The sequence below is a fragment of the Sus scrofa genome, chromosome 16, assembly GCF_054392235.1.
Source record: "Sus scrofa isolate SSC_HxYL_T2T_F1_AM1 chromosome 16, Sscrofa_HxYL_maternal_Yorkshire_Landrace_v2.0, whole genome shotgun sequence".
NCBI classification, from domain to species: Eukaryota; Metazoa; Chordata; class Mammalia; order Artiodactyla; family Suidae; genus Sus; species Sus scrofa.
The window spans coordinates 77,912,206-77,936,061 of record NC_139398.1 but is presented as its reverse complement, the minus strand read 5'-3'; the positions used below and the strand labels follow the sequence as shown (position 1 = coordinate 77,936,061).

At 46.4% G+C, this 23,856-nt stretch overlaps 1 protein-coding gene across 3 annotated transcripts in view; it reads right to left on the bottom strand.

The window, feature by feature from the left end:
* ADAM19 (ADAM metallopeptidase domain 19) overlaps positions 1 to 23,856 on the bottom strand; it is a 99,233-nt gene that overhangs the window by 26,654 nt on the left and 48,723 nt on the right. For 2 of the 3 annotated variants that reach the window (XM_085001880.1, XM_085001879.1), the window contains exons 7-15: positions 23,631 to 23,696; positions 18,510 to 18,591; positions 14,862 to 15,028; positions 12,730 to 12,814; positions 11,795 to 11,934; positions 8,595 to 8,772; positions 5,493 to 5,582; positions 2,952 to 3,147; positions 1,161 to 1,269 (exon numbers count right to left, since the gene is read on the bottom strand). In XM_085001880.1, coding sequence (XP_084858006.1) covers positions 1,161 to 1,269; positions 2,952 to 3,147; positions 5,493 to 5,582; positions 8,595 to 8,772; positions 11,795 to 11,934; positions 12,730 to 12,814; positions 14,862 to 14,965 — 902 coding nt within the window. In that variant the 5' untranslated portion in view covers positions 14,966 to 15,028; positions 18,510 to 18,591; positions 23,631 to 23,696. The remainder of the gene's footprint in view (positions 1 to 1,160; positions 1,270 to 2,951; positions 3,148 to 5,492; positions 5,583 to 8,594; positions 8,773 to 11,794; positions 11,935 to 12,729; positions 12,815 to 14,861; positions 15,029 to 18,509; positions 18,592 to 23,630; positions 23,697 to 23,856) is intronic. The other variant, XM_003134106.7, reaches the window with a different exon arrangement.

Here is a 23,856-nt window from a genome sequence, read left to right as displayed (position 1 = left end):
TGTAGGGACTCAGGAGAAAAGACCCCATGTGAACTCAGACCAAGGCGAGGAAACTAGATCCTTTTCCCCAAGCAGATCTAGGCTAGAGAGCTGGCCTCAGGAAGTCCTCTCTACTGCAAGGACACCTGCCTGACCTGAGCAACCTGCTCCCTTATGCTCCTTGCAGCCCCATGCATCCAGGTGCTGCAGCCAGAAGCCTGGTATCATTCCTGACCTCCCATAATCCCTCACTCCAAGTTCAAGCCATTTTTAAGCCCTGTAAACCCTCCCTCTTATACATCTACCCTAATTTACATCACCATGCTTTCTCACCTGGACATCAGGAAACTGATCTCCCTGCCTCCAGTCTTGCCCTGTTGGAGTCTAATTTCCAGACTGCTGTCAAACCAAAGTCCAAACTCGCCTAGCCATGCATTCAAGGCTTTTCGTGATCTGGTCCCCGCTTAACTAGCCAGGCTCATTTCTTAGCAGCCCCCTCCCCGTTGCACTCCAAATTATACCTTAACTATATCAAATTGTTATCAGTTCTCCTTACCACCCTTTTTTCTCTACTCGTCTCTCTGCCTGGGACACTCTCTCATGTACTAGGATTATTCTCCATCCTGTTTAACTAGCTAAGTTCTCCAGATCTGAACTTAGGCATAACTTCCTTTAGGAAACCACCTTGACCAACTAAGATTGAGTTGAGTGGCTCTTGCCATATTTCCATTATTACACTATATTGTTAAATTCCATGTACTCAGTACAGTATCCGGCACATGGTAAAAACCCACAATAGATAGTAGATGGGCGGGTGGATGAATGGGGGGGTGGACAGATGAATAGGTGGGTGGATGAATGTTTGAAATGAATGACGGGCTATTCAGTTGAGGGTATGATTAGTACCCTGCGGAAATGACCCAAGAGGGCTGATTCCCTGCCCTACTATGAGAAGGTCCCCAAAGGAAGTCTGACCAGCTTTCTAGTAGTAAGCACAGCCATCCACACCCTCCCTCTGACTTCCTTAGGGCTGAATGGTGCATTGTCAAAAGGGCCTGGAAGAGCTTCATTTAAAGGCCCAGCTCTGGGGCCAGCCAAGCTGCTGAGCTGGGTGGGTGTGAGGACAGACCAGAAACTGCTTTGTCACCCTCGTCTCATGGGGTCTACCCTACGGTCATCACCTCATGTTGCATTTCCTGTGTTCACCATTCAGGTCCTTCCCACAGTTTCCGAAGGTGTCCCCTGCCACATTCACCTTCTCGAAGCAGAGGTCAGGAGCAGGCCGAGCTCCTGGGTGGGCAAGAAACATTTATCAGTACACTGATAACCAACGTTAGAAGTCAGAAACCCCCAAAAGGCAGAGCTAGACCTTGATAAAGTCAGGAGGTTAGGACAGTTTGGGGAGGACGGAATATTCAGCCTTTTCTTCCTTTACCCCATCAGTTATCCTCCCCCACCTTCTTAAGACCTACCCATAGAATAAGGGTCTACATCAGCTCTTTACCTTACTGAGGTTTTATATCTGTGGGAGGTTTGTGTGCTAAGCTTCCTCTCTAATGAAGAAACCCTGTCCCACCTCAGGTTTTATAAAATAGGTAAATAACACAAAATTTTAAAGCATGTCTTTGGACTTTTTCTAACTAATCATTTCAATTCCTACTTCCCTACATCCTGGAGAAGGAACCATAATTAAGAATGTATCTTCTAAAGATAATTTTATCTCGACCTTCTAGATACAATTCCTGTGTACCTTCTAGAGATAATCCAGTTACTAAAGAATGGCAGCATATTCTTTTTTTTTTTTTTTAAGGCTACACCTGTAGCATATAGAAGTTCCCAGGCTAAGGAGTCAAATTAGAGCTGCAGCTGCTGGCCTACCCCACAGCCACAGCCACACCAGATCTGAGCGACATCTGAAACCTATACCACAGCTTGTGACAACACTGGATCCTTAATCCACTGAGCGAGGCTAGGGATTGAACCCACATTCTCACAGACACTATGTCGGGTTCTTAACCCACTGAGCCACAATGGGAACTCCAAGAATGGCAGCATGTTCTATTCGCTGGTCTGCATCTTGCTTTTTTCATTTATCACAGGAGATGATTTTATTTTTTATTCAGCTTCAAACAGAGCTTCCTCCTTTTCTTTAGCTGTATAGTGACCCAATGTATGGATGTACCAGAATTACTTTAATCAGTCCCTAATGAGGGATTTATAGGTTGTTATTGGTATCACTAACCATGCTGCAATAAATATCCGCGTAAATTCATCTTCACATAAACATGCAAGTACAAATATCGGCTATATCTTGGCGTTCCCTTGTGGCACAGCAAGTTAAGGATCCAATCTTGTCACTGAATTGGCTCAGGTCACTGCTGTGGCATGAGTTTGATCCCTGGCGTAGGAACGTCCACATGCTGTGGACATGGCCAAAAAAAATGCAAGATATATCCCTAAGTAGTAGTATGGATGGGTCCCGTGATAAGTGCACTTAAAATTCTGGTATCTCCAAATTGCTTTACACTGGAGTTGTACCTGTCCATTTCCTCACACTTTCTACAACACTGTATTATGACTGTTCTTGTTGTTAGAGTAGTATTATTACTATTATCTTATTATATTAATTCTTTGATCTTGGCCAATATGATACATGAAAAAGTCCCATCTCGTAGTTGTTATAATTTGCTCACAGCTTAAGGACCATTTGCTTTTCCTTTTCTGTATCCATCTTCTGCCTATTTTTATTGGATTGTTCTTATCCATCCACTCTAAGAATTTAAAGGCAACAAGGAACTAGGAAGAACACTGCCTCTTCCTGGAAGTCTCCCCTAAGGCACGGGGATGACAAAAGGTTTTATCCAGAGATGCCATACTGAAGCCAGGATTCTAAACTACACCAAGTGCCCGAAGGGGGAGGCTGGCTAGGAAGCGGTGGGGTAGGAGGGCCGGTCTCCCCAGGAGAGACTTACCAGGACCCCACAGCTGCTGGCACTGCTCCTGGTAGGTGAGGCACATGCCGTTGTAGCAGTAGGCCTGGCCACCCTCGCAGGGGGTGCCATCCATCTGGTAAAAGTTGGTGGGGCAGTGGGGGGACTTGCCCGTGCAGAACTCCGGGAGGTCGCACTGTCGCGCCTGCTCACGGCACAGTGTGCCAGGGGCCAGCAGCTGAGCCAAGGAATGGGAGGGAAAAAAGTCAGTCTCCCACCTGCCTCCAGTCCTCCCAGCAAGGGCTTGCAAGCATCACTCTTGTGGAACAGAATTTCCCATTACCACTAATTCGGAGTGCTTTTTATATGACCTCATTAAATATGAATAGTGACTTGGATTTTTGAGGTGGTTTCACAAATGCTTAATCTTCACAGTATACCCTTCATGATCTTAAGAAGAAAGACAGACAGACTAGGTATGTAGCAAGTTACAGTTTACTAAGTGCTTTAGTAACAACAGCTACTTTAAGGAGCTACCTACCACCTAAGTGCCCAGCACAAATATTCCTTCATTTAGATTTCATGATAGTCCCATGTAACATAATTATCCTTACTTTATAGATGATGAAACCTGAGGCAGAAGAGGCTAAGTAATGTCTCTAAAGTATCATGATTAGAAATTGGCAGAAGAGCCAGGCCCACTAATACATATGTACAGATACATACACAGACACACATACTCAGAAACTAGCAATCTTTGAATTTACAAAGCTCTCTAGCAATCATGCATCCCCATTATTGAGCCAAGAACCAGGCTAAGTACATTACATACACTCATCTCATGAGATCCTCCCAACACCCAGGAGCTAGATACTGCTACTTGCCACACTCTGCAGATGAAATGCACACTGTGGGCAACTGGTAAGGACTGAATTTCCACTGAAGTCATGGAGCCTCCCCAGGTAGGCAGTGTTATCAGTATTCTTCCATCTTACAGTTAAAGGACTGAGGCTCAGATGGGTAATAGGCTGCCCCAAATCACACCCAGGACTTGAACTGAAGGTCTCAGACTCCTAGCCCCGTCTTTTCCCAACACACTTCTCCCCAGCAACTCCTTTCCAAGACCCAAGCTGAAATCCTAGGACAGAGATGGGTGCTCTCCATGCTCATTCTCAGGCCTTAGCCTGAGACTCAGAGGACCTGACACAGCACAGCCTCCCTGGGGTGGGGGTGGGTGAGCCATGGTTCATCTTAGAATCAAACCAGAGGATGTTCGAGTTTCCCCCGGGCCAGGCAAAGAGCGCTTTGTCTGAGAATAACGCCCCTCCCCGTTCCTGGGTGACCCCACAGCACCCACAAGACCCTCCCAAGAGGGAAGGTGAGAATGGGCCAGCTGAACATCTTGCAGAAAGAACAGAGCCTCAGTGCAGGGGTAACCATGGGCCGTGTGCATCCCTCTACCCAGGAGCAGGAGAAGGGCAAGGGACCCACTCTGGAGCCAGCCTGCCTGGGTTCAAATCCCAGCTCCTTAACCAGGAGGGGGAACTGTGTTTATGTGCCCATAAGTGAGGTTAACAACCCTCTCAAGGGTTCTCTAGAAGGAATGTTCTCATCAGGCACCTGAACAGTATCTAAACCTAGTGAGCACTCAACAAGTGGAGGGTGCAAGATGGGCCCACAATCATTTCCAAAACTGTGGGGCCAGATGGGCCTCAGACGTCATGGGTTTTAGAAAGCAGACACTACACAGATGCACATGCATATGTATATATATTTATACACACGTTACATATGTATGTTACATAACCCCACTGCCAGGCCTAGGATTATACTTTATGATCCAACACAGTAATATCTCTGCAATGATATTAAATAGTCACTGTAAATGTGATTGTTTTTAAAGACTATAAGCCTCAGGTCAATTCTGGTCAATTTTTGCTACCAAATTAAAACTATATACATTTTTTCAGTTTTTAGAATTTTCTGAATCTCAGAATTGTAGGTAAGAGATCGTAGACCTATAACAAAATAAGGGGTAAATGTGACATGATTTTCCACGTCCATATTAAGAGCGTGGGCTCCAGAGTCAGGGAAGCCTGGTCCAGCCTCTTCCTGGCTGTATGATCCTGGAGAAGCCAGTTATCCCCTCTGAGTCCCAGTTTCCTCACCTTAAGTTGAAGATAGTAATACACATTTCATGGGGCTTTTGTAAGCACCGAGATAACATATACAAAATTCTCTGCAGCACGCCTAGCACCAAATAAGCAATCTAACACTATTAATCCGAATTGTAATGATGAGCTCCAAATCAATACTACTCTCTGGACACTTGCTGTTTAATCTCCCATCTTCCAGGAGGTACACACAGCCTTCAGGGATGACAAGAACTCCGTGAGGCCCAGTAAAGAAAATGGTAAACTTCGTTCAAGGGTGTCTTTCTGGCTCCATGTTTCTGAAACTTTGGCCTCATTGCTTCCCCAAGATAAAGGGTGAATCCTGGACATCACCCCCCTCACCCCCACCCCCAGCAGAGCCTTCAACGGTCAAGGTCAGAACCCTGGGCAGAGAGAAAGGGCCACTTACCTTACACCGGTGACAGCAGGAACCGTGGGCACACTCTGCCCCCTCTCTCAGCGTGCAATTAGAGGCATTGCAGCAGGGGTTGTCACACTCCTGGGGAGGCAGTGGGAGGGCTGTGAGCCTCTGGGGCAGCAGGGCAGGGAGACAGCAGACTAGCAGAGTGAGGGCCTTTCCGCCCTCCCCTGCCCCACATGCCCCTGGGGCCAGAAAGTCACTTGAGAGCTTTATCATTAAGGGCATGAGCATGTATTATAGAAAATACACACACGCACTATCATTGTGACACACATTTGGGACACAGCTACATTTTTTTACTTACTTATTTATTTAGGGCAGCACCCATGGCATATGGAAGTTCCTAGACCAGGGGTGTATCAGAGCTAGAACTGCCGGCCTATGCCACAGCCACAGCAATGCGGGATCAGAGCCACGTCTGCAACCTAACCACAGCTCACGGCAACGCCGGATCCTTAACCCACTGAGTGAGGCCAGGGACCAAACCCGTGTCCTCGTGGATACTAGTCAGGTTTGTTACCACTGAGCCACGATGGGAACTCCACAGCTATATTTTAATTATGAGTCTTTTTCTAAGCATTTTCATATACACACATATAGACAGATACTATTTTATAAAATCAGACTACCTGAACTGCCTTTTAACACTATCTGCCCGTTTCTCCTTGTAGTTATGGGTTCTTCTACAACATGACGGCTAGCATAGTATTACACCACATGGAAATTTTGTGTAAATTTCCCTCATGCCCAACACATCAGCCAGAGACCGTGTTGTCTACCTGCCCCCCCACCCCCCAAGCCCAGGCCTTCTTATCCACAAAGAGATCTCTGAACAGTTTATGGCAGCTCCTGGGCCTGCTTCCCCAGATTTCACCATCTTCTCAACCCTCGCTTGCTCAGACCTTTCTCCAGGGGTTCTATGCTCTCCTCTCTCCCTTCCTGCCTACCAGCCCTGATCTGCCAACACACAGCATGAGGTTTAAAGATGAGATGCCCCGTGACTCCACGTGTGCTCATCATTCTCTTACTATAGTTCCAGGCCCATCTGTAAGCCACTTCTTGACAACCCGCCAGGTTCCGTGCGTGGGTCTAACACAGCAGGATTCTGGGGCCAGATTATGCCTATTTCACACACATGGGGAAACCACGGCTCAGACAAATCTGAGGGCTGGCCAAGACACACCCCGGCAAGTGTTGGAGCCTAATTCAAGCCATGTCTGCCTGGGGCCCACCCTGGGCCTATCTCCTCATGACCGTCACGGTCCAGGTCTGGCTTGATGGAGAGATATGTGCCAGACAAACATCCACCTGCCTCCCCCTCAGAGAAGGAACAAGGGCACTTCCTTTTCATGAATCTCCCACCACCCTGGGCTCCAGGCGGACTTGGTTCCATCCCTTCTAACACACAGTGTTTCTTCGCTCATCAAGGCATGGTTCCCCCTCTAGCTAAACGTGCCTTCCCCTGTTGTGCTCCTTGCTGAGGCCCACCTCAGCCTTTGGATAGGGGCTAGGGGTCACACTCCCGACGGAGGGCAGCCCCTTCACATTACATAGAGCTAGTGCTTCCCACAGTTGTATTTATCATTCTTACGATTATTTGGTGTATGGTTAGGCCACGCAAGATGGCTGTCCTCTTGCTCTTTCTGCACAGAGACCAGCGCCTGCCTCGCCTAAACGCTGTTCACAAGACTGACCTTCCTACACACTTGCCATAGGCCCCAGCTAGTGACTGTTCTTACCGAAGGGGCGGTGAAGGGCATGACCCCCTGCTGGTTTTCCTTGGCAACTAATGAACCAACCCTGTAACTGGCAGTCTCCCCTTCTCCCTGCACCTGCTGAGGAGCAAAACCTTGCTACCACACTGTGCCCCTTGTCTGGCCACACACAGTGGGGTGTTACTCTGGGATCATGCTTCAGACATGTAAGCTCCCCTACCCATTAATCCAGTGATATCTCTGTCTCGGTCTCCAGGCTCTCCGTCCTAAATCTGGGCCAGCACAGGCGCTGCAGGCCTGCGGGGTACAGTCCAATATCTATGTCTCCCCAACCAGACTACATACTCCAGAAGGACAGGGACCATGTCTGTTTTTGATACCCAGCTATTTTCCTCCCCCTGGCACACCACACAGGACTGCATACTCAGTATGTATTTGAGTGAGAAGCTGGTCTGAATGTGGGCCAACTGGCCAAGCCCACTCACAGGCTGCTCCTCAACCCCACTGGGCCCTCCATGATAACACAACTCTCTCCTTTTGGAAGGGCTGATCTTTCTGAAGTCATGGTGGTGAGCCTTTAGCTAGTTCTTATTATGAAAATTACATGCTGGCAGTAAAAAGAAGTCAAACCACAGAGAAGGTTCTAAATTAAAGTCTTTTCCCACATATACAGATCCTCAATCCCTTCCTCCTAGTTTACTCTTAGAATACTCACATATTCTCTCGCAAACTGTTTGCATGTTAACATATATATTTTTATCCTTCGAAAAATAGATATGGGACTCTCCAGTTCTGCTTTCTGCAGAACAAGCGTCTGTTAAAAATGACAGAGCCATGCTGTATGCCCACCACACTCATTTTGAAGATCAGAAAGGAGGAGAGAACTGCATACCAATAGCTCTGCTCCTTCCTCCTAGAAGTCTCTTTCCGATTTGACAGCCCTTCCTACATCCCCTTTCAATCATCCCTTCTCCAGGGCAAACAGAAGGAGCTTGTTATTCTAAGCATTCTCATAAGTCCCATGCTCAAGTTCATATATCCAGCTGCATGGCTTTCGGAACCAATTCAGTGCAGCTGCAGGGCCAAGGAAGCCATCTGTAGTTCCCCTGGCAAAGACTGTGGTTTCTGAGTAGACCAGATACTCAAAGGAGAACTCTACACCAGTTTGGACACAAACAGTGTCAAACTCAAACTGGGAAAATCTATAAAAATGGTCCATATTTAAGGCTTACTCCTCACATTGTCTTTGTGATGGGGTCTTTGTATGTAGGAAATGACTATGACTAAGAAATTCTGAATTGCATTATCTTTGACCTTGAGGTTTAAAGCCAGTGCAAATTCTCCCCCTCCCACTTGCACCAGCACGACACCTTACCTCTTCCTCCCCACAGTCACACTCTTCCCCATCTTCCAAGTACCCATTTCCACATCTTCGGCCACCATACAGTGTCCTGGTGTCCGGCATGTTGGAGAGACACATCCCACCACCTGACTGCAGATATCTGTCCAGCTCCCTCCTGTTGCATCTATTGAACACTCTGGGAAAGGGGTGCCTGGGGGAAGAACATGGTTGGAATTAGCTGGGAATGGCAGCATCAAGCAGCCAAAACAGCATCAATCCTGCCGTCCATTTAGCTGATTCCAGCTGGACTCAGACCCCACACGCATCAGCCTCCCTTACAACATCACCCATAAATTAACTTTCTAAGAATTAAGAAATATTAACCACTCCATAACGCCTTTTCCCCCTCACTGCATTGGGGGATTTATTTGAGAATGAAGCAACAACTTCAGCCCTTTTCATGAAGGGGTTGCAACAAATAAAAAATAATTAGCCAGTTACAAGAAGTCTCTTGAGACTCTGAGTTGAATAAAACTCCAGCCAACCCAAACTTTTCCTGAAGCTGATATTAGATGGAGATTTTCCTAGAACAGAAGACCAGGCCAAAAAAGGCCAAGTTCATGGGCTTAGTTTCTTTGTTGGGCCAGTGATCTGATCTCTGTTTTAAGGATGCAGGCAGCACTCCAAACTCAACCAACTAACTCACAAACACATGGTCTTTATCACAAGAGTATGAAAGGCCCTGGATCCCACTATTGGGGGAAGGAATAAAGAAATCATACACTCCCTGGTGGCAGGTCAGTACCACCATTTGGGTCTATAAAGGAAAGGTTATCCTGATCCCACTTCTCTGAACCAAGCAAAGGTTTAACACGGGAGGGTTTCCTTCAGTTTTCAGATATGCCACAGGGAATTTGTTACTAATACTTGTTTAACTACTGAAATTTGTGAACAGCTTAAAAACACATTGAAGTAATAATTAATATAACTCTCTCAACCGTTTGTCCACAAATATTCTTTTCAGATTTGGAGAGAGAGTGGTAGACTCAACAGTGAACTCACAGGGATGTGAGCATGATCCACAGAGCTGTATCCTGCAGGTCAACCTCATCCTTGGTGTGTCACAACCAAGAAATAAAGAGAAGACACTGGACACTGGAACTCTGAGGAAGCTGCAGCTCCTCTTGGAGACAATGAAATACCATTCCTTAAGAGGCAGACGCAAGTCCTAATGGTTTGAGGTGGGAGGAACACAAGCTCCCACCATGATGCCTTCCAAAGAATGACTTGGGTCCAGCAAGAACCCAGTGCTCTTTGCTGGGGGTGGAAAAAGGGGACCCCTCCTACTCTGTTGGTAGGAACGTAAGCTGGTGCAACCACTATGGAGAACAGTGTGGAGGTTCCTTAAAAAACTAAATATAGAACTACCACATGATTTAGCAATTCCTGGGCATATATGAAAACAAAACTATAATTCAAAAAGATACATGCACCTCAGTGTTCACAGCAGCACTACTCACAAGAGCCAAGACACAGAAGCAACCTAAATGTCCATCCACAGAGGAATGGATAAAGAAGATGTGGTACACGGAGTTCCCATTATGGCTCGGTAGTAACAAACCCGACTAGTATCCATGAGGACACGGGTTCAATCCCTGGCCCCGTTCAGTGTGTTAAGGATCCGGCATTGCTGTGAGCTGTAGTATAGGTCGCATACGTGTCTTGGACATGGTGTTGCTGTGGCTGTGGTGTAGGCTGGCAGCTGCAGCTCCTATTCAACCCTAGCCTGGGAACTTCTACATGCCATGGGTGCAGCCCTAAAAAGTAAAAAAAAAAAAAAAAAGATGTGGTGTATATATACAATGAACTACTACTCAGCTGTAAAAAAAGAACGAAATAATGCCATTTGCTCAACATAAATGGACCTAGAGATTATCATCATAAGTGAAGTCAAAAACAAATATTATATGAAATCACTAATATGTGGAATCTAATGAAAAATGATACAAAAGAATTTACAGAACAAAAATAGACGCAAAGATTTTGAAAACAAATTTATGGTTACCAAAGGGGAAACATGGCTAGGGGAGATGAATTAGGGGTTTGGAACTGACACATGAATATCACTATAAAATAGGTAAGTGACAAGGACCAACAGCATGGGGTAATCTCCTCAATACTGTGTAATAAACTATATGGGAAAAGAGTCTGAAAAGGAATAGATATATGAATAACTGGAGGACTTTGCTGTACAACTGAAACTAACACAACTTTGTAAGTCACCTATACTCCAATAAAATTTATTTTAAAAATTAATTTCTCAATCAAAAAAAAAAAAAAAAAAAGAGGAGTTCCCATCGTGGCACAGAGGAAACAAATCCAACTAGGAACCATGAGGTTGCGGGTTTGATCCCTGCCCTTGCTCAGTGGGTTAAGGATCCAGCGTTGCCGTGAGCTGTGGTGTAAGTAGCAGACTCGGCTCAGATCTGGCGTTGCTGTGGCTCTGGTGTGGGCTGGCAGCTACAGCTCTAACTAGACCCCTAGCCTGGCAACCTCCATATGCCGTGGGAGCACCCTAAAAAGACAAAAAAAAAAAAAAAAAAAAAAAAAAAAGACCCCAGTGCTCTCTGTTGTCTGAGTCCAGACACAAAATAGAAGTCCTCTGAAGCAACTCCAGATCTCTCATTCAGAGACTCCGGTTTAAAGATCCCTCACGACTATAGGGAGATGCAGCTTCTATGTTCTTATTCCTCGTGGTCAATGCAGCCTATAAGTTTCCTGGGGAGTCACTGTGGGGTGTGTGGATATGTCCCTTCCTTTTCCTTATTCCTGAGGCTACTTCAGCACTTTCAGTCAAAACTGGGTCCTAACACCACACATCATACCCCACTGAGATGAAGAGATTAAGGCTTGTGGCTGTTATCAAAATGAGTCCTCAGCAAAAATTCATCAAGTGGAAAAGAAACACGTGGTCAGGCCAATTTTATAGCTGAAGACCCCCCAAATAGAAATTAAGTATATCTAAGATTCCACCACACCAAACCTCCTACTAGACACCTGTGCTCCTTCCACATTTTGCTCTCTTGGTCTTCTTCCAATGTTTGTGTTATCAGAACCCCCTTTTCTGTTCAAGGCCCCCACCAGCAGTATAACAATGGCTCCCGGGGCCTGAGGTTGCACTGGCCTCTAGTGCTCTTCCCTCCTCCCCATCCTCGCCTTCCTGCTCCACTCACCCAGTGGCAGCTGCCATGATGCACCCACCATCAGCAGCGCTGGCTGAGCAGCAGTCTGCAGAATCATGGCTCATGCCGAAGTTGTGGCCCATCTCGTGAGCCATGGTGGCAGCCACGCCAACGGCATTCTCGGAGTGGTCCTGCTCAGGGAGAGAGTTCAGGTCAAGGACAGCTCCCCCCTTCAGTTCCGCCTTTTCTTTAGCCAAGCCTCACAGCTCTCCCCTGATTCCATGATTGCTGTGTTCAGGCTCAGTAATCCAAGCCTGTGCTCTCAACTGCCCTGCTGCATCTGTCAATAAATATGGAGTAGACAAATAAGATGGACAGCAGGCTCCTTGCTATCTGCTTCACAGGTTAGAAACGAAAAGTCCAAAGACTCTCACAAAGCCAGAAAGAACTTCAAAAGAAGGCAGTAATTTCCTAATTATGACTCGAAGACACGCCTTTGTTCCATGAAGTTATGCATTAACACAGATCTAAAATAAAAGATTTTTACCTCTGTATCTTACTATTCCCCAGCCCTTAGTTTGGAACATGTGAAAGATCTAGTGATATATTGTTAGTGTGATTGCTTCAGGATTCTCCTGAGCCTGAAAAATGGGAATAAATTACCATAAAAAAAATTCATCCCTGAGTACTTCCATCTCCTAGAACTTAATGCCTTCATTTCAAAGAAATTTGTTTTTCTTTATTCCCAAGCTTCTTTTTTCCTGCAATAATTATTATTATTATTATTATTTTTTTTTTTTGGCTGTGGCTTGATGAGAGATCTCAGTTCCCAGACCAGAGATTGAGCTTGGTGCACAGAGGTGAAAGCCCCAAATCCTAACCACTAGACCACCAGGGAACTCCCTATAAAATCTTAAAAGATGACCTCCTATCTTGTGAGGCAGTTTTCCACCTTTTACAGCATCAGTACATTGGTTGAGACTCACCATGTTGACGCCTCCCGACTGGTACACGGAGCACATGGCCATGAGGGGGGCCAGGCCGATGGTGGTACCGTGGAAGGACATGCCCCTGCGGGAGGGAAGGAGAGGGTGAGTGGGGTGGGGGCTAAGAGGGTGTCCCAATGTGCCCAGGAGTGGGCAGCATCATGGCATCCCTTGTCCCCACTGACACTCCCAGATGGGTCCCCAGGGGAGAGGTCCTGGTATTCTAGGCCATCTGGACAACTGCCAAGTCACCACACCTCTCACTTCCTCTCACCTACTCTCTCTCTGCTCCAGAGAAACAGAAGAGAGCACAAAAGGTCACTTCTTCCCACAATAAGCCCACAGCCCCATTCCCTGCCTGGAAGGAAATGGGCTGGGCATGCAAAGCTGCATCCCATTCCTGCTGCAGAGGAAAAGGTCAGAGGGTGGGGACAAGGGAAGGGTGGCACGGGTTCTGATGCTGAAGTGAATCATGCCCACTTCCGCCAGCTGCCAGGGTTCCCTGCCACATCCCCAGCTCTGTGGTCTGTGTATAGGGAGGGGGGATCTGGGCAGCAGCTGTGGGGGCTGATGCTTCATTTCTCCATCACTCCCGGGCCAAGGAAACAGATGTGTCCCATCAGGAGCCTCACAAAGGGCAGCTGGGGCAAGGATGAGCTGTTTCTGACTTTGTTTTACAACTGTGATCCTCATCTGCTAACCGCCAGCTACTTTCTCCCAGTTGAATACACCCTTTTCTCAGCTGTCTATATCCAGGGCCAGGGCCAAGAAATGAAAAAAATACCAGCATTTTTATGCATGTCACAAACATGAAACTTAAAGGATCTACATGGAAATGGATCCCATCATGCTTTTACATCTCCTTGTTTGTCTTCCTACCTGGACCATGATACCTTAGAGAGCCAAGACCATCTCATTTATTGGGGGTTATGAGAACTTAGTATAGAGTCAGACACATAGTGGGTGTTTAATTCATGTTCGCTGAATTCAAGGCAAACCTCTCTTCAGAAAAACACTCTGCAAAAAAATACATAAAATGTATGCAACTCTCTATGAAGCCCTATTAAGCTTAGCTATGACTCTGAGGAAGTCCTACTGGAAAGTGGATTCAAGATCTTGCCTATAGCAGGATACCAGGCTTTCAAGGTTCAGACCCAAAGTTTTGGTAACCAAAGCTTTCCTAGGTGAATGTGCCATCGTGAAGTAAGCATGCACAGCCCGGGATGTGGGTACAGCTATTTTTCCCTGGTCTCTTTTAAAGAGTAAACAAAGGTTTAAATGACTGTTGTTTCAGAGAGATATTTAGGGAACAGGAAAAGTGGTTTTATTATGTATGTGCCTTTTGTTGTAACTTCCTCAGAATACCTTTGGACGTCAACACTAATAAATACCAGATAATCACCGTGGGGGACTGTCATAGGCCACTGTGACCCCCATCAGTGTCTGCTCTTTTCTCTCTGGGACTGAACAAACTCCAGCACAACTGCCCTCTCCTTGCAGGTCTCCCTCCCCTCAAACACATGGTTCCTGCACTATCAGCCACTCTGACCATCTCAAAGTCTGCCCTTACCCTAGAAACGACATGAAGGATAAGCCAAGGAGGCACCTCCCCTGTGTCTGTTTTGGGAAATTAACTCCTGCACTAGAACAAAGTGCCACAGAGATGGAGATGAGCCCCTTATAAAGTCTGTTTCGAAGCATCCATGGCCTATAGTCAGTCACTTCCCAAAACTGTTTCAGACACTCAACTAAATAGGTCTCATTTTCTCCTCTAGGTTGTAAACCACCCCCATTTTTTTTTTTTTTTTACTTTTTACTTTTTATTATATATATATTTATTAAAGTTGATTATACAATGTATAGTTGATCTACAATGTTGTGCCAATTTCTGCTGTATAGTGCAAACACTTCACAGGAGTGCTACGGCTCAGGCTTTTCAGGATTTTCCTGGGCATGCTGGGTAGAGAGCCCATGCCCAAGGAATACCTGGTTACCTGGACTGAACTGGAGAGGTAGGATGGTCTAGTCCAACCAACACTCAGCACTGGAAAGAAAGGGCAGAGAGCACATGCACTGAGGGCAGGGGCTCTGCAGTCACGGCCAAGGCGACGCAGAGGGAAAATGCTACTTACGTGATTAACTGTGCATTGTCGTGATTCTTCTGGGCGAGCAGCTTGCGCCTCCAGCTAAGAAATGACCAGAGGGTAGAGTATGGATTCTCTGAGACTTCACACATATTCCCGTGAGTCCACACTTCCAAGCCCACCAGTGCAATCCGGATATTCAAGGATCGGTAAAACTGCAAACACATGGAAAAGCCACAGCATTGTCTGTCAACAGCACCTGAGACCTGTGAGCCCTTGCTAGCCCAAGTGCTCTGGGCGGGGATGCCAGCTTTCTCTTCTCTATGTGCCTCCAGGGAAGGAGGGAACAGGTGTTGCCATTTACAGTTCTCAGAAGGGGGGCATCCTGAAGCAGGCAGAGCGATCTGGTGGTGGAGCCAGGGCGACTTGGCTTAGGGAAACGAAGACTGAGACAGGACACAGACTTGCTTTCAGACATGGACAGGGCTCTCAGGTGGAGGAAGGATCGGCATTATCGCACCTGAGCCTGAACAGGAAGACACATTTCATTTTAAAATAAGGGGGGAAAAAAGGTTTCAAAGCTGAGAACTAAGCCTTGCCGTCATCTTGGCCAGACTGGTACAATTATCCCTCCCAATTCCTTACATGGCCCTTATGATTTTTATAGATGTCTAAAACGTGCCCTTACATATGGGCTTTTTAAAACAACTTTATCAATTGGTATATATCACAGAATCCACCCATTCTAACTGTACAGCTCAATATCTTTTAGTAAATTTACCAAACTGCAAAGTAATCACCATAATCTAATATTAGAATATTTTCATCCCACCAATAATATCCCTTATGTTTGTTTACTGCCATTTCCTGTTTTAACCCCCAGACCCGGACAATCACTAATCCACTTTCCACCTCCATAAACTTGCCTTTTGTAGGCATGTTCTATAAATGGAATTACACAATATGTGGTCTTCTGTGTCCTCTTTCATTTAGCATGTTTCTAAATGAAACACTCGATCTGTCTTGTGGCCTATATCAGCCTGTCATTCCTTTTTATTGCTGACTAGTATTCCATTGTGTAGAAATTCTATCTTGACCAAATTGTACATGGCTACTTTATTTTAAGATGTGTCCCACTCATCTTGGAAATAAATGGGTATAATAAATGATAAACATAGAGAGGGACGAGCTTACTTTAAAAATTTCCTTCCCCGTCACTAGAGGTTATAGGTTTTGTGAAGGATACCACAAACAGGTTGCAGGTATTAGGCTGCAAAGTTCCCAGAGAATCTTCAGGGTTTTGTCCAACACAGAAATCCTGAAATTCTACAAATGAGACCTGAATCTTGGGCTCCTTAGGGCTAAGAGGTATATCTAACCTTTACGACACATACATACATCTTTCATCTCACATATACATAATCAGGAAGAGGGGGTTTTCTGTGAAGCTAAGTACTGGAAGGTATAGGAATAAGGAATCCTTTGACTGGCCTATCCTAGAAAATACAGGCAGCAAAAAAAAAAAAAAAAAGGCAATCCCAGGTAAGCCTAGGTCATGTGAGCAGGAGATGTCATCTTAATCCAAAGTGGCAGGTACCGCCCCAGGTAAAATAACAGTCATAGCTCCAGCGCTTACCAGGCACTTTCTACTGAGGCTTAGAGAAGTTCAGTAACTTGCAAAGTCTCAGCAGGAAGATGATGGAGCCAGGAATAAGGCTTGGGTTATTGGACCTCAGAGCCTACTCAGGATGCTACACTGCCGAAGTACAGCCATATTTACATAGCCAGAGAAGCAACTTGCCCTCAAGAAACTGTGGTGTAAATGGCTCCACTTTCAGCAAAGTATCAGCTGATTTTCCTGTTTTGTGCCAGATTAATCACTACAGAAAAGCAAGAGTTTGGAGTCCAATTTGAACTTTCTTCACTAGGGAGGTTTTTGAGGACTTCAACTTGGCTTCTTCACAGTTAAGGAACAACATTTTGCATTGGGCTCATGATGGAGCAGATCAGTTTAGTTCACTCCAGTTTTAGTTCCATAATAGTTCAATTCAAGTGACTGGGTCAGCAAGCCTCAGAGACTTGGATTTGCCTTCCTTCACCCCAGCTGGGAGTAACTGACCTCAGCTGCAGACAAGAGACCCAAGGCTGCTTCACAGAACAGGCCAGTCAGCAAGGCTGGGGGCTTCCAGCAACAAAGGGGTTTGCTAATGTCTCTTCTCCTTCCCCTTTTCACCAGCACCCCTGGTTCCATCACCCAGACCAGCTGCAGAGTCCGCAAAGGGTCTCCAGCCAACTCTCCCACCTGCAAGGTCTCCAGAACAATAGGTGTCACATGGGTGACATCAGGGTCTGGCCTCCTGGATGCCCCAGGGAAACAAGCTCTCCTTGTTTTCCCAGATGTTGAGTGTTTGGGCTGTGGGATCATTTAGATGTTATTGTTGAGAGAGCTTGAAGGCTAGAGAGAGGACTAGCCTATGTCCCTGGAGTCCCTCCTTCCAGGAAACGCCAGTGTTTGACTTTCACCTGTCACTGACCACTAACTGGCATTTCTAGTCATCTAGGGCAGAACAAAAACAAAGAGCATAGATCTGCCTGATGACTTCAGAACACTACAAAATTTGCTTGTAAATCCTTGAAAATATTTATGCTCCCTTCCTTTTTCTCTAATGTTTAAAAAAAGAATGACTTCCTCTTTAAACCTGGGATCCACGAATCCTTATCAGGCCCAGAGTTAAGCTTCAGAAGTTGTTTGAGTGCCCTGATATTGTACAATAAATGTGATCAGAGTCTCAGAGAGACCTGCAACCCCCAACACATTCAAATCTACTTTTTTTTTTTTTTTTTTTGGTCTTTTTAGGGCCAAACCTCTATCATTTGGAAGTTCCCAGGCTAGGGGTCGAATCGGACCTATAGCTGCTGGCCTACGCCACAATCACTGCAATGCCAGATCCTTAACCCACTGATCAGGGCCAGGGATTGAACCTGCGTCCTCATGGATACTAGTGGGGTTCTTTACTGCTGAGCCATGACAGGACTCTAAATCTACTTTTAATTGAAGATTATTTCCCACTCGTCTATCAAGAGGCTACTGTCATTCAAGATTATTTATTCTATTGCATTTTGCACTGCCAAGTCTCAAACCAGCCCATGCTATTAAAATTCAAGAATTTGGGTATTTCCCAAGAGCATGTTTAAAAGAGCCTGACCTGGGAGAGTTAACCAACTATACAGCCTTTCTAAGAGACAAGACCCAATCATTTTAGAACTGTCTTACAGATGGAGATGGTGCAAATTGGCCCCAAACAACCCACTCATCAGCTCCTAAGGCAGGGATGATGAGCAGGAGTAGGAAGGACAGTGCTCTGGTCCTCGGCCTTGCTTCGGCTTTGCGAAGTCTAACTGTATTAGATGGTGGAAAAGGATTCCATCCGAAAAACAGATATAATCTAAAGCCACTGATTTAGGCCAACCCCTCTATGTTGTAAATTTAAAACAAAACAAGACAGCAACCCAAATGAGACAAGTTACTGGGCTAGGTCCATGCAGATGACAGCTTCGTGACAGATGAGCCTCTGTGGCATCGCTATGGCCTCCCAGAAGCTGGTGGGGTGGCCAGTCCAGCAAGAGGCAAGTCACATGTGAGCTCCTGTCCTACAGCTCCTCTAAGGTGCTGGCACCTTTCCCACAAGTACACACCTGGTCTCACCTTATCAACGTAATTGGCGATCTCCATGAGCTTGTGTTTGGTGGCGTCCTGGTCTCGTCGATTCTTCTGAAACTAAAGGGGGAGGGGCAAACAGAACCAGGTGAGACCCCAGAACCCTTCCCAGGACCCCTCATGTGCCCCAGGACTTGTCTCCGAATTCGTTTTCATGTTCTTCCATCTTCTATGACCAGTCATTTTTGCACAACTGTCTCTCTGACATATCCAGTGTCAGCTCGGGAAGGGCAGAGCCTGGGTCATATCCACCTTGGCATCTCCAACTACGAGCTCAGTGCTGGCACATAATAACCATGCAACAACCATGCAGTGAATTGAACTGTCTTCCTCCAGCCCTTGAAGTCAAGCTTGTTCTCCAGTCCTCCTGATTAAAAGGCATCCTGCAAACTTCCACTGGGGCTCAGAGAGGAAATGACCCAATGCCTGCCTTGGTCATTACCCCAGCATGGAGCCACCACCACAGGGATCTCACAGCTCTCCCGCCCCCGGCCCCCTCCTCGCACCGGATCAGTCAACACGGTTGAATTGTTGCTGAACACCTGCAACATGCAAGACATTGCACTTGGCGCTCAGCAGGACACAGTGTGAGGACCTGGTCCTAGCCAGGAGCTTCAGTTACAACCCAGAGAGGAGCAGAAATAGCAACAATGGCAGATTCTATATTTAAGGTGTATGCAATTGAAATGGACTGAGAAAACCTGCACTGAAATAACTGCAACAGGAGGCCACAAGAATAACCCAAAAGGGGTGCCAGCAACAAAGACCGTAAGACCTCGGCAAAAAGGCTTCACCTGGCACTCTACTCAGATCAACTGGCAGTGCCTTCCACAGTGAGAAGGATTCTGAGACTGCAAGGGGCTATGCCGAGGAAAGAGAGTTACACTCAAAGAAATGTCTGCCATGGGTCTGTACCAGGAGGAGCACGTTTTACTAGGTAGCCTGACCAAAAGGATAGATCACACCTGCTTCAAAAGTGTAGATCACTCGCAGCTGCAATGATAAGGAAAATGTGCTACAACTGCAACCTAAACTTGAAAATGATGGGCATATCCTATACGCTGCCATTGTTGTACAGAATCTGGGTATCTATCTGATTTGCCCTGGGTATACCCTAAACGTGTGACTTCAATCCAAACCTTCACATCCTTCCTCCACCACATCCCACAAGAATACCCAAGAGAGAAACACAAAGATGAGCCAAATAAAACACCCTGCGATATTCATCCGGATAGGGGTGTGTCTCAGCCATGCTATGGGGAGAAAGCCGTTTCCTATTCTCTCACTGTTTTTGGACCTTCTTGGGCTTCCCGGGAACTGTGACTCATGAGAACTGCAATTATCTCACTTTCATTGCTTCTACAGAATTAAATTCAACCTAAGACTCTATGACTTAGACCTTTCCAAGGTGTTAATCCTCAAGTTTCTCATTATAGAATCATCCCATTTCTAAATGGTCTCACTGTACAGGAAGAGGTATATAGCATTTACTGAGTATTTATTAGAATATCAGAATCAGATTCATTGTCTTTCAAATATATTAATCCTGTCTTCAAACAACCGCTGTTTAAGGAATGTGTCTGTCTCTTAAGAGCCTTAGGGAAGAGTCAGCAAACTTTTTCTGTAAATGGCCAGACAGTAAATATTTTAGGCTTTGCAGCCCTAACTACTCTGCCACTGTAGCTTAAAAGCAGCCATGGACAACACATGTACCAGTAGGCATAGATGTGTTCCAGTAAAATTTAATTTACAAAAACCTGGGGTGGGCTGGATTTGGCCATGGGCTATAGTTTACAGACAGACCCCTGATGGAAAGAAAAGAGTATCTCTTATCTTTCACTTTCTAGGGTGACACAAGCCTTAAAACATGGTGCATCATCACCTGGTCTCCTCCAACTGCCCCACATCCAGTCTGTATCACGTAAGTCCTTTGCATACTGTTGTCACAGCCATGCTGTCTCCTCCTCCAACGTCCCATCTTGCTCATCTCCCACCTGGATTTCCCATTTCACCTATGGAATGAATGAACTGAGAACCACCCCAGGTACTCCCGCCTAAGCCCAGAGAGCTGCTTGGTTCTTCTTCCTGCTGAAAACCCTCTCTCCAGGTGGAAACATCACTCCAATCTCTGCTCCCCGTGCTGAGTTCAGAGCCCAGAGAAGAGCCTGGCCTATCTCAGCACCAGGTTGTAAATCACAGATATGGCAGCCGTTCCCTTCCCTGTCCTCCCATCCTCTCAGATTAATTAATTGTCAGGAATACATGTCTGCCTGCAGAGGAGAGGCTGCTGGGAGAGGGAGAGGGGGAAGAGATGGTAGGGGGAGGAGGGGATTTGTGAGCCTGGAAGCCCATCCCAGCCTATGACATCCCCTGCCCACCCTCGGCGTGAATCATTCAAAGCCCAGGACCCTGAGAAGCAAGTGATTCCGGATCCAGCATCCATCCAGCTGCATGAATCATGTCCTGTCACGAATGCCTGAGAGGCTGCTGCAGGAGGCACTCTCCTCTGGACCAGGAAGACAGCTCTAGGCAACGCGACAGTCCTGGAGGCACCTCAGGCATACACTTTTCCTCTTGGGGGTTGGCTGTGACCCTAGGGGTCAGGAGACAGAAGATGCCCAATCCCTACCCCGCCCCACTTCTCAGCTTCCAGACTCACACTCAGTGGGTTTTAAAACCTTGCACCAGGAGTCTGTAGGGGAAAGGGCAGGGCTGAGGGGAGCATCGCTCCACCCTGACACTAGAGCAGCTGTGTTTCTACATGCTTAACAACTGGGACCCTAGGAGTTTTCATCGGAACAAAGGATTCTGTGGTTACAAAAAAAAAGGTATTAGATGATCTTAGTTGCAAAGTTTAAGGACAGCCTGGAGTTGGAAGAGCTCAGCTTTCTTCCAGCCACCCCCCACCAGGGCAGTTCCATCAGGCGGGAGCAAGAGCCGTGAACTCCGGCCAGGACTGCGCAGCCTCCCCTCTTAAATCACCTTTCCGTTCTGCTCCACACACGGCTCCCCCATTATGCACACACAGCAGACTTTGGAAAAAAGAAAACAAAAGGAAAAAAATAGAAAAGAAAGGCTGCTGGAAAACACCAATACTGATATCCATTAAAAAGCACAACCTCCCTCAAAGCAGAACAAGACATTCTCTTGGCCTGGAGGGCCCTTCGCCTCTGCTTCTCCAATGACTCTGTGTCCTTGCAGACACTCAAGGGCCACCTCCTCCTGCCACTAACACTCGAGGGCAGTTCTTCCAGCATGAAATCTGGTGTTCTTCCCTCTACTCTGCACTGCCTTCAGGATCTGTGCTGTGGGATCATGGATTAGGTAGAGAATGAGGCATCTGGCGTTGCTGGTCACCAAGCCATTTGGATGCTGTGAGATGGACAGGAGTGGGGGTTCTGGTGGGAAGGGAGCCCCAGGTGAGGTGCGGTGTTAGAACGTGGGAGTGCTCAGCTCTCATTGTGACCTTCCATGCCTAGAAGATGTGCTCAGTTATGTGGCTGAGCCACTGCAGCAAGTGAGAATGAGGCAAAATTTGGCTAATTTAGGTACATGGGGCCCCCGGCCTGAACCCAAGCATGTTAGGAGTCAGCTTCAACATCACCACCTCAGAAAGCTTTTCCCAATTCCCAAAAGCACAGTGGATCCCTCATTACCTGCACTGTATTCCTCTACAATGAACCATCCTGGGAGTCGACGCACTTGGAACTAAAGAGTGTTTGCGCTGCTGCTATAACCTCAGAGATGCGGGGGCAGGTCTATTGCTACCTTTTGGGGCCAAGCACTGTGCTTGGCACATAAGAGAGAAGAAATCAACAAATAAAGGAAAATGAAAGGGCAAGAGCCATGAGTGGTCATCAAATGATAGAAGACAGGGCCCATGAGAACCTGTCTCATTGAGGAATATGGAATTAAAGGCCAAAGAGCTATTCTTTTATGTCAGTGGTTCTCAAACTTGCCTTTCATCAGAATCACACAGAGGGCTTGTTAAAACATGGATGGCTAGGAGTTCCTGCTGTGGTACAATGGGTTAAGAATCCAAATGCGGCAGCTTGAGTCTCTGTGGAGGTGTGGGTTTAATCCCCAGCCCAGTGCAATGGGTTAAAGGATCCTGCACTGCTGCAGCTGTGATGTAGGTCACAGCTGTGGCTCAGATTCAGTCCCTGGCCAGGAACTTCCATGTGTCACAGGTGCAGCCATATGGAAGTTACCAGCCAAAAAACCAGAAACAAAAACATGGATTACTAGGCCCCAGCCCCACAGTCGGGGATCCAGTACATGTGGAATGCAGCCCCAGAATCTGGATTATCACAAGTTCCTGGGTGGTGTTGGTCTGGAAACCACATTCCAGGAACCAAAGCTTAGGTTCCCATTTGGCACCAATATGGTTATCAAAATGGACCCATACTTTAGCATGAATATTGTATTCAATCAGATGAGTATACTTATTATCGTTGCAAATATTTTAAAATTTCTATAGAGAATTTGTGGACTTCCTAATAATAAGCAACAAATCCTAAGGGTCTTCATACCCAGTCCAAGAAATGTCAGTCCAAATAACATAATTTGTCATGATATTCTGATTAGTGTATTGAGCTAGAAGAGACTTTTCCTTGCTTCCCCCCCCCCCCCCAACTATGTTTAAAATAGCAAAGAGAGGAGTTCCCATCATGGCTCAGTGGTTAACGAATCCGACTAGCAACCATGAGGTTCAGGTTCGATCCTTGGCCTTGCTCAGTGGGTTGGGGATCCGGTGTTGCCATGAGCTGTGGTGTAGGTCGCAGAGGCAGCTCGGATCCCGAGTTGCTGTGGCTCTGGTGTAGGCTGGCAGCTATAGCTCTGATTAGATCCCTAGCCTGGGAACCTCCATATGCTGTGGGTGCGGCCCTGGAAAAGGCAAAAAGACAAAAAAAAAAAAAAAAAAAAAAAAAGCAAAGAGAGCCCTTGGTCAGATTTAAGGTCAAAATGACATGACAAATCAGAAAAAGATGAATGCTTCAGCATTTCCCCAAAGCAGTTTAAAGGTTGGAATGGAAGCTATCAAGAAAGTATTTTGATGTTTGTTTGCTTTTTGTTAAAACCCATTACCGCCCCCTTACCTCTGCATAATCAGCCACAAGGTAAAGCTCCACATACTTCATGGAGTGTAAATCTTCCCTTTTCATCTAAGAAAGAGATATAAGCAGATCAGAGCTACAGAAATGGTGGACTTGGACTCATTTCAAAAAAAAAAAAAAAAAAAAAACTGCTCAGAAGTGGTGCTAGTTAATAAGCAGTGGACCTCCCTCCTAAGTCTGTTCTTAGGTTCTAGCAACCCCAGCCTTG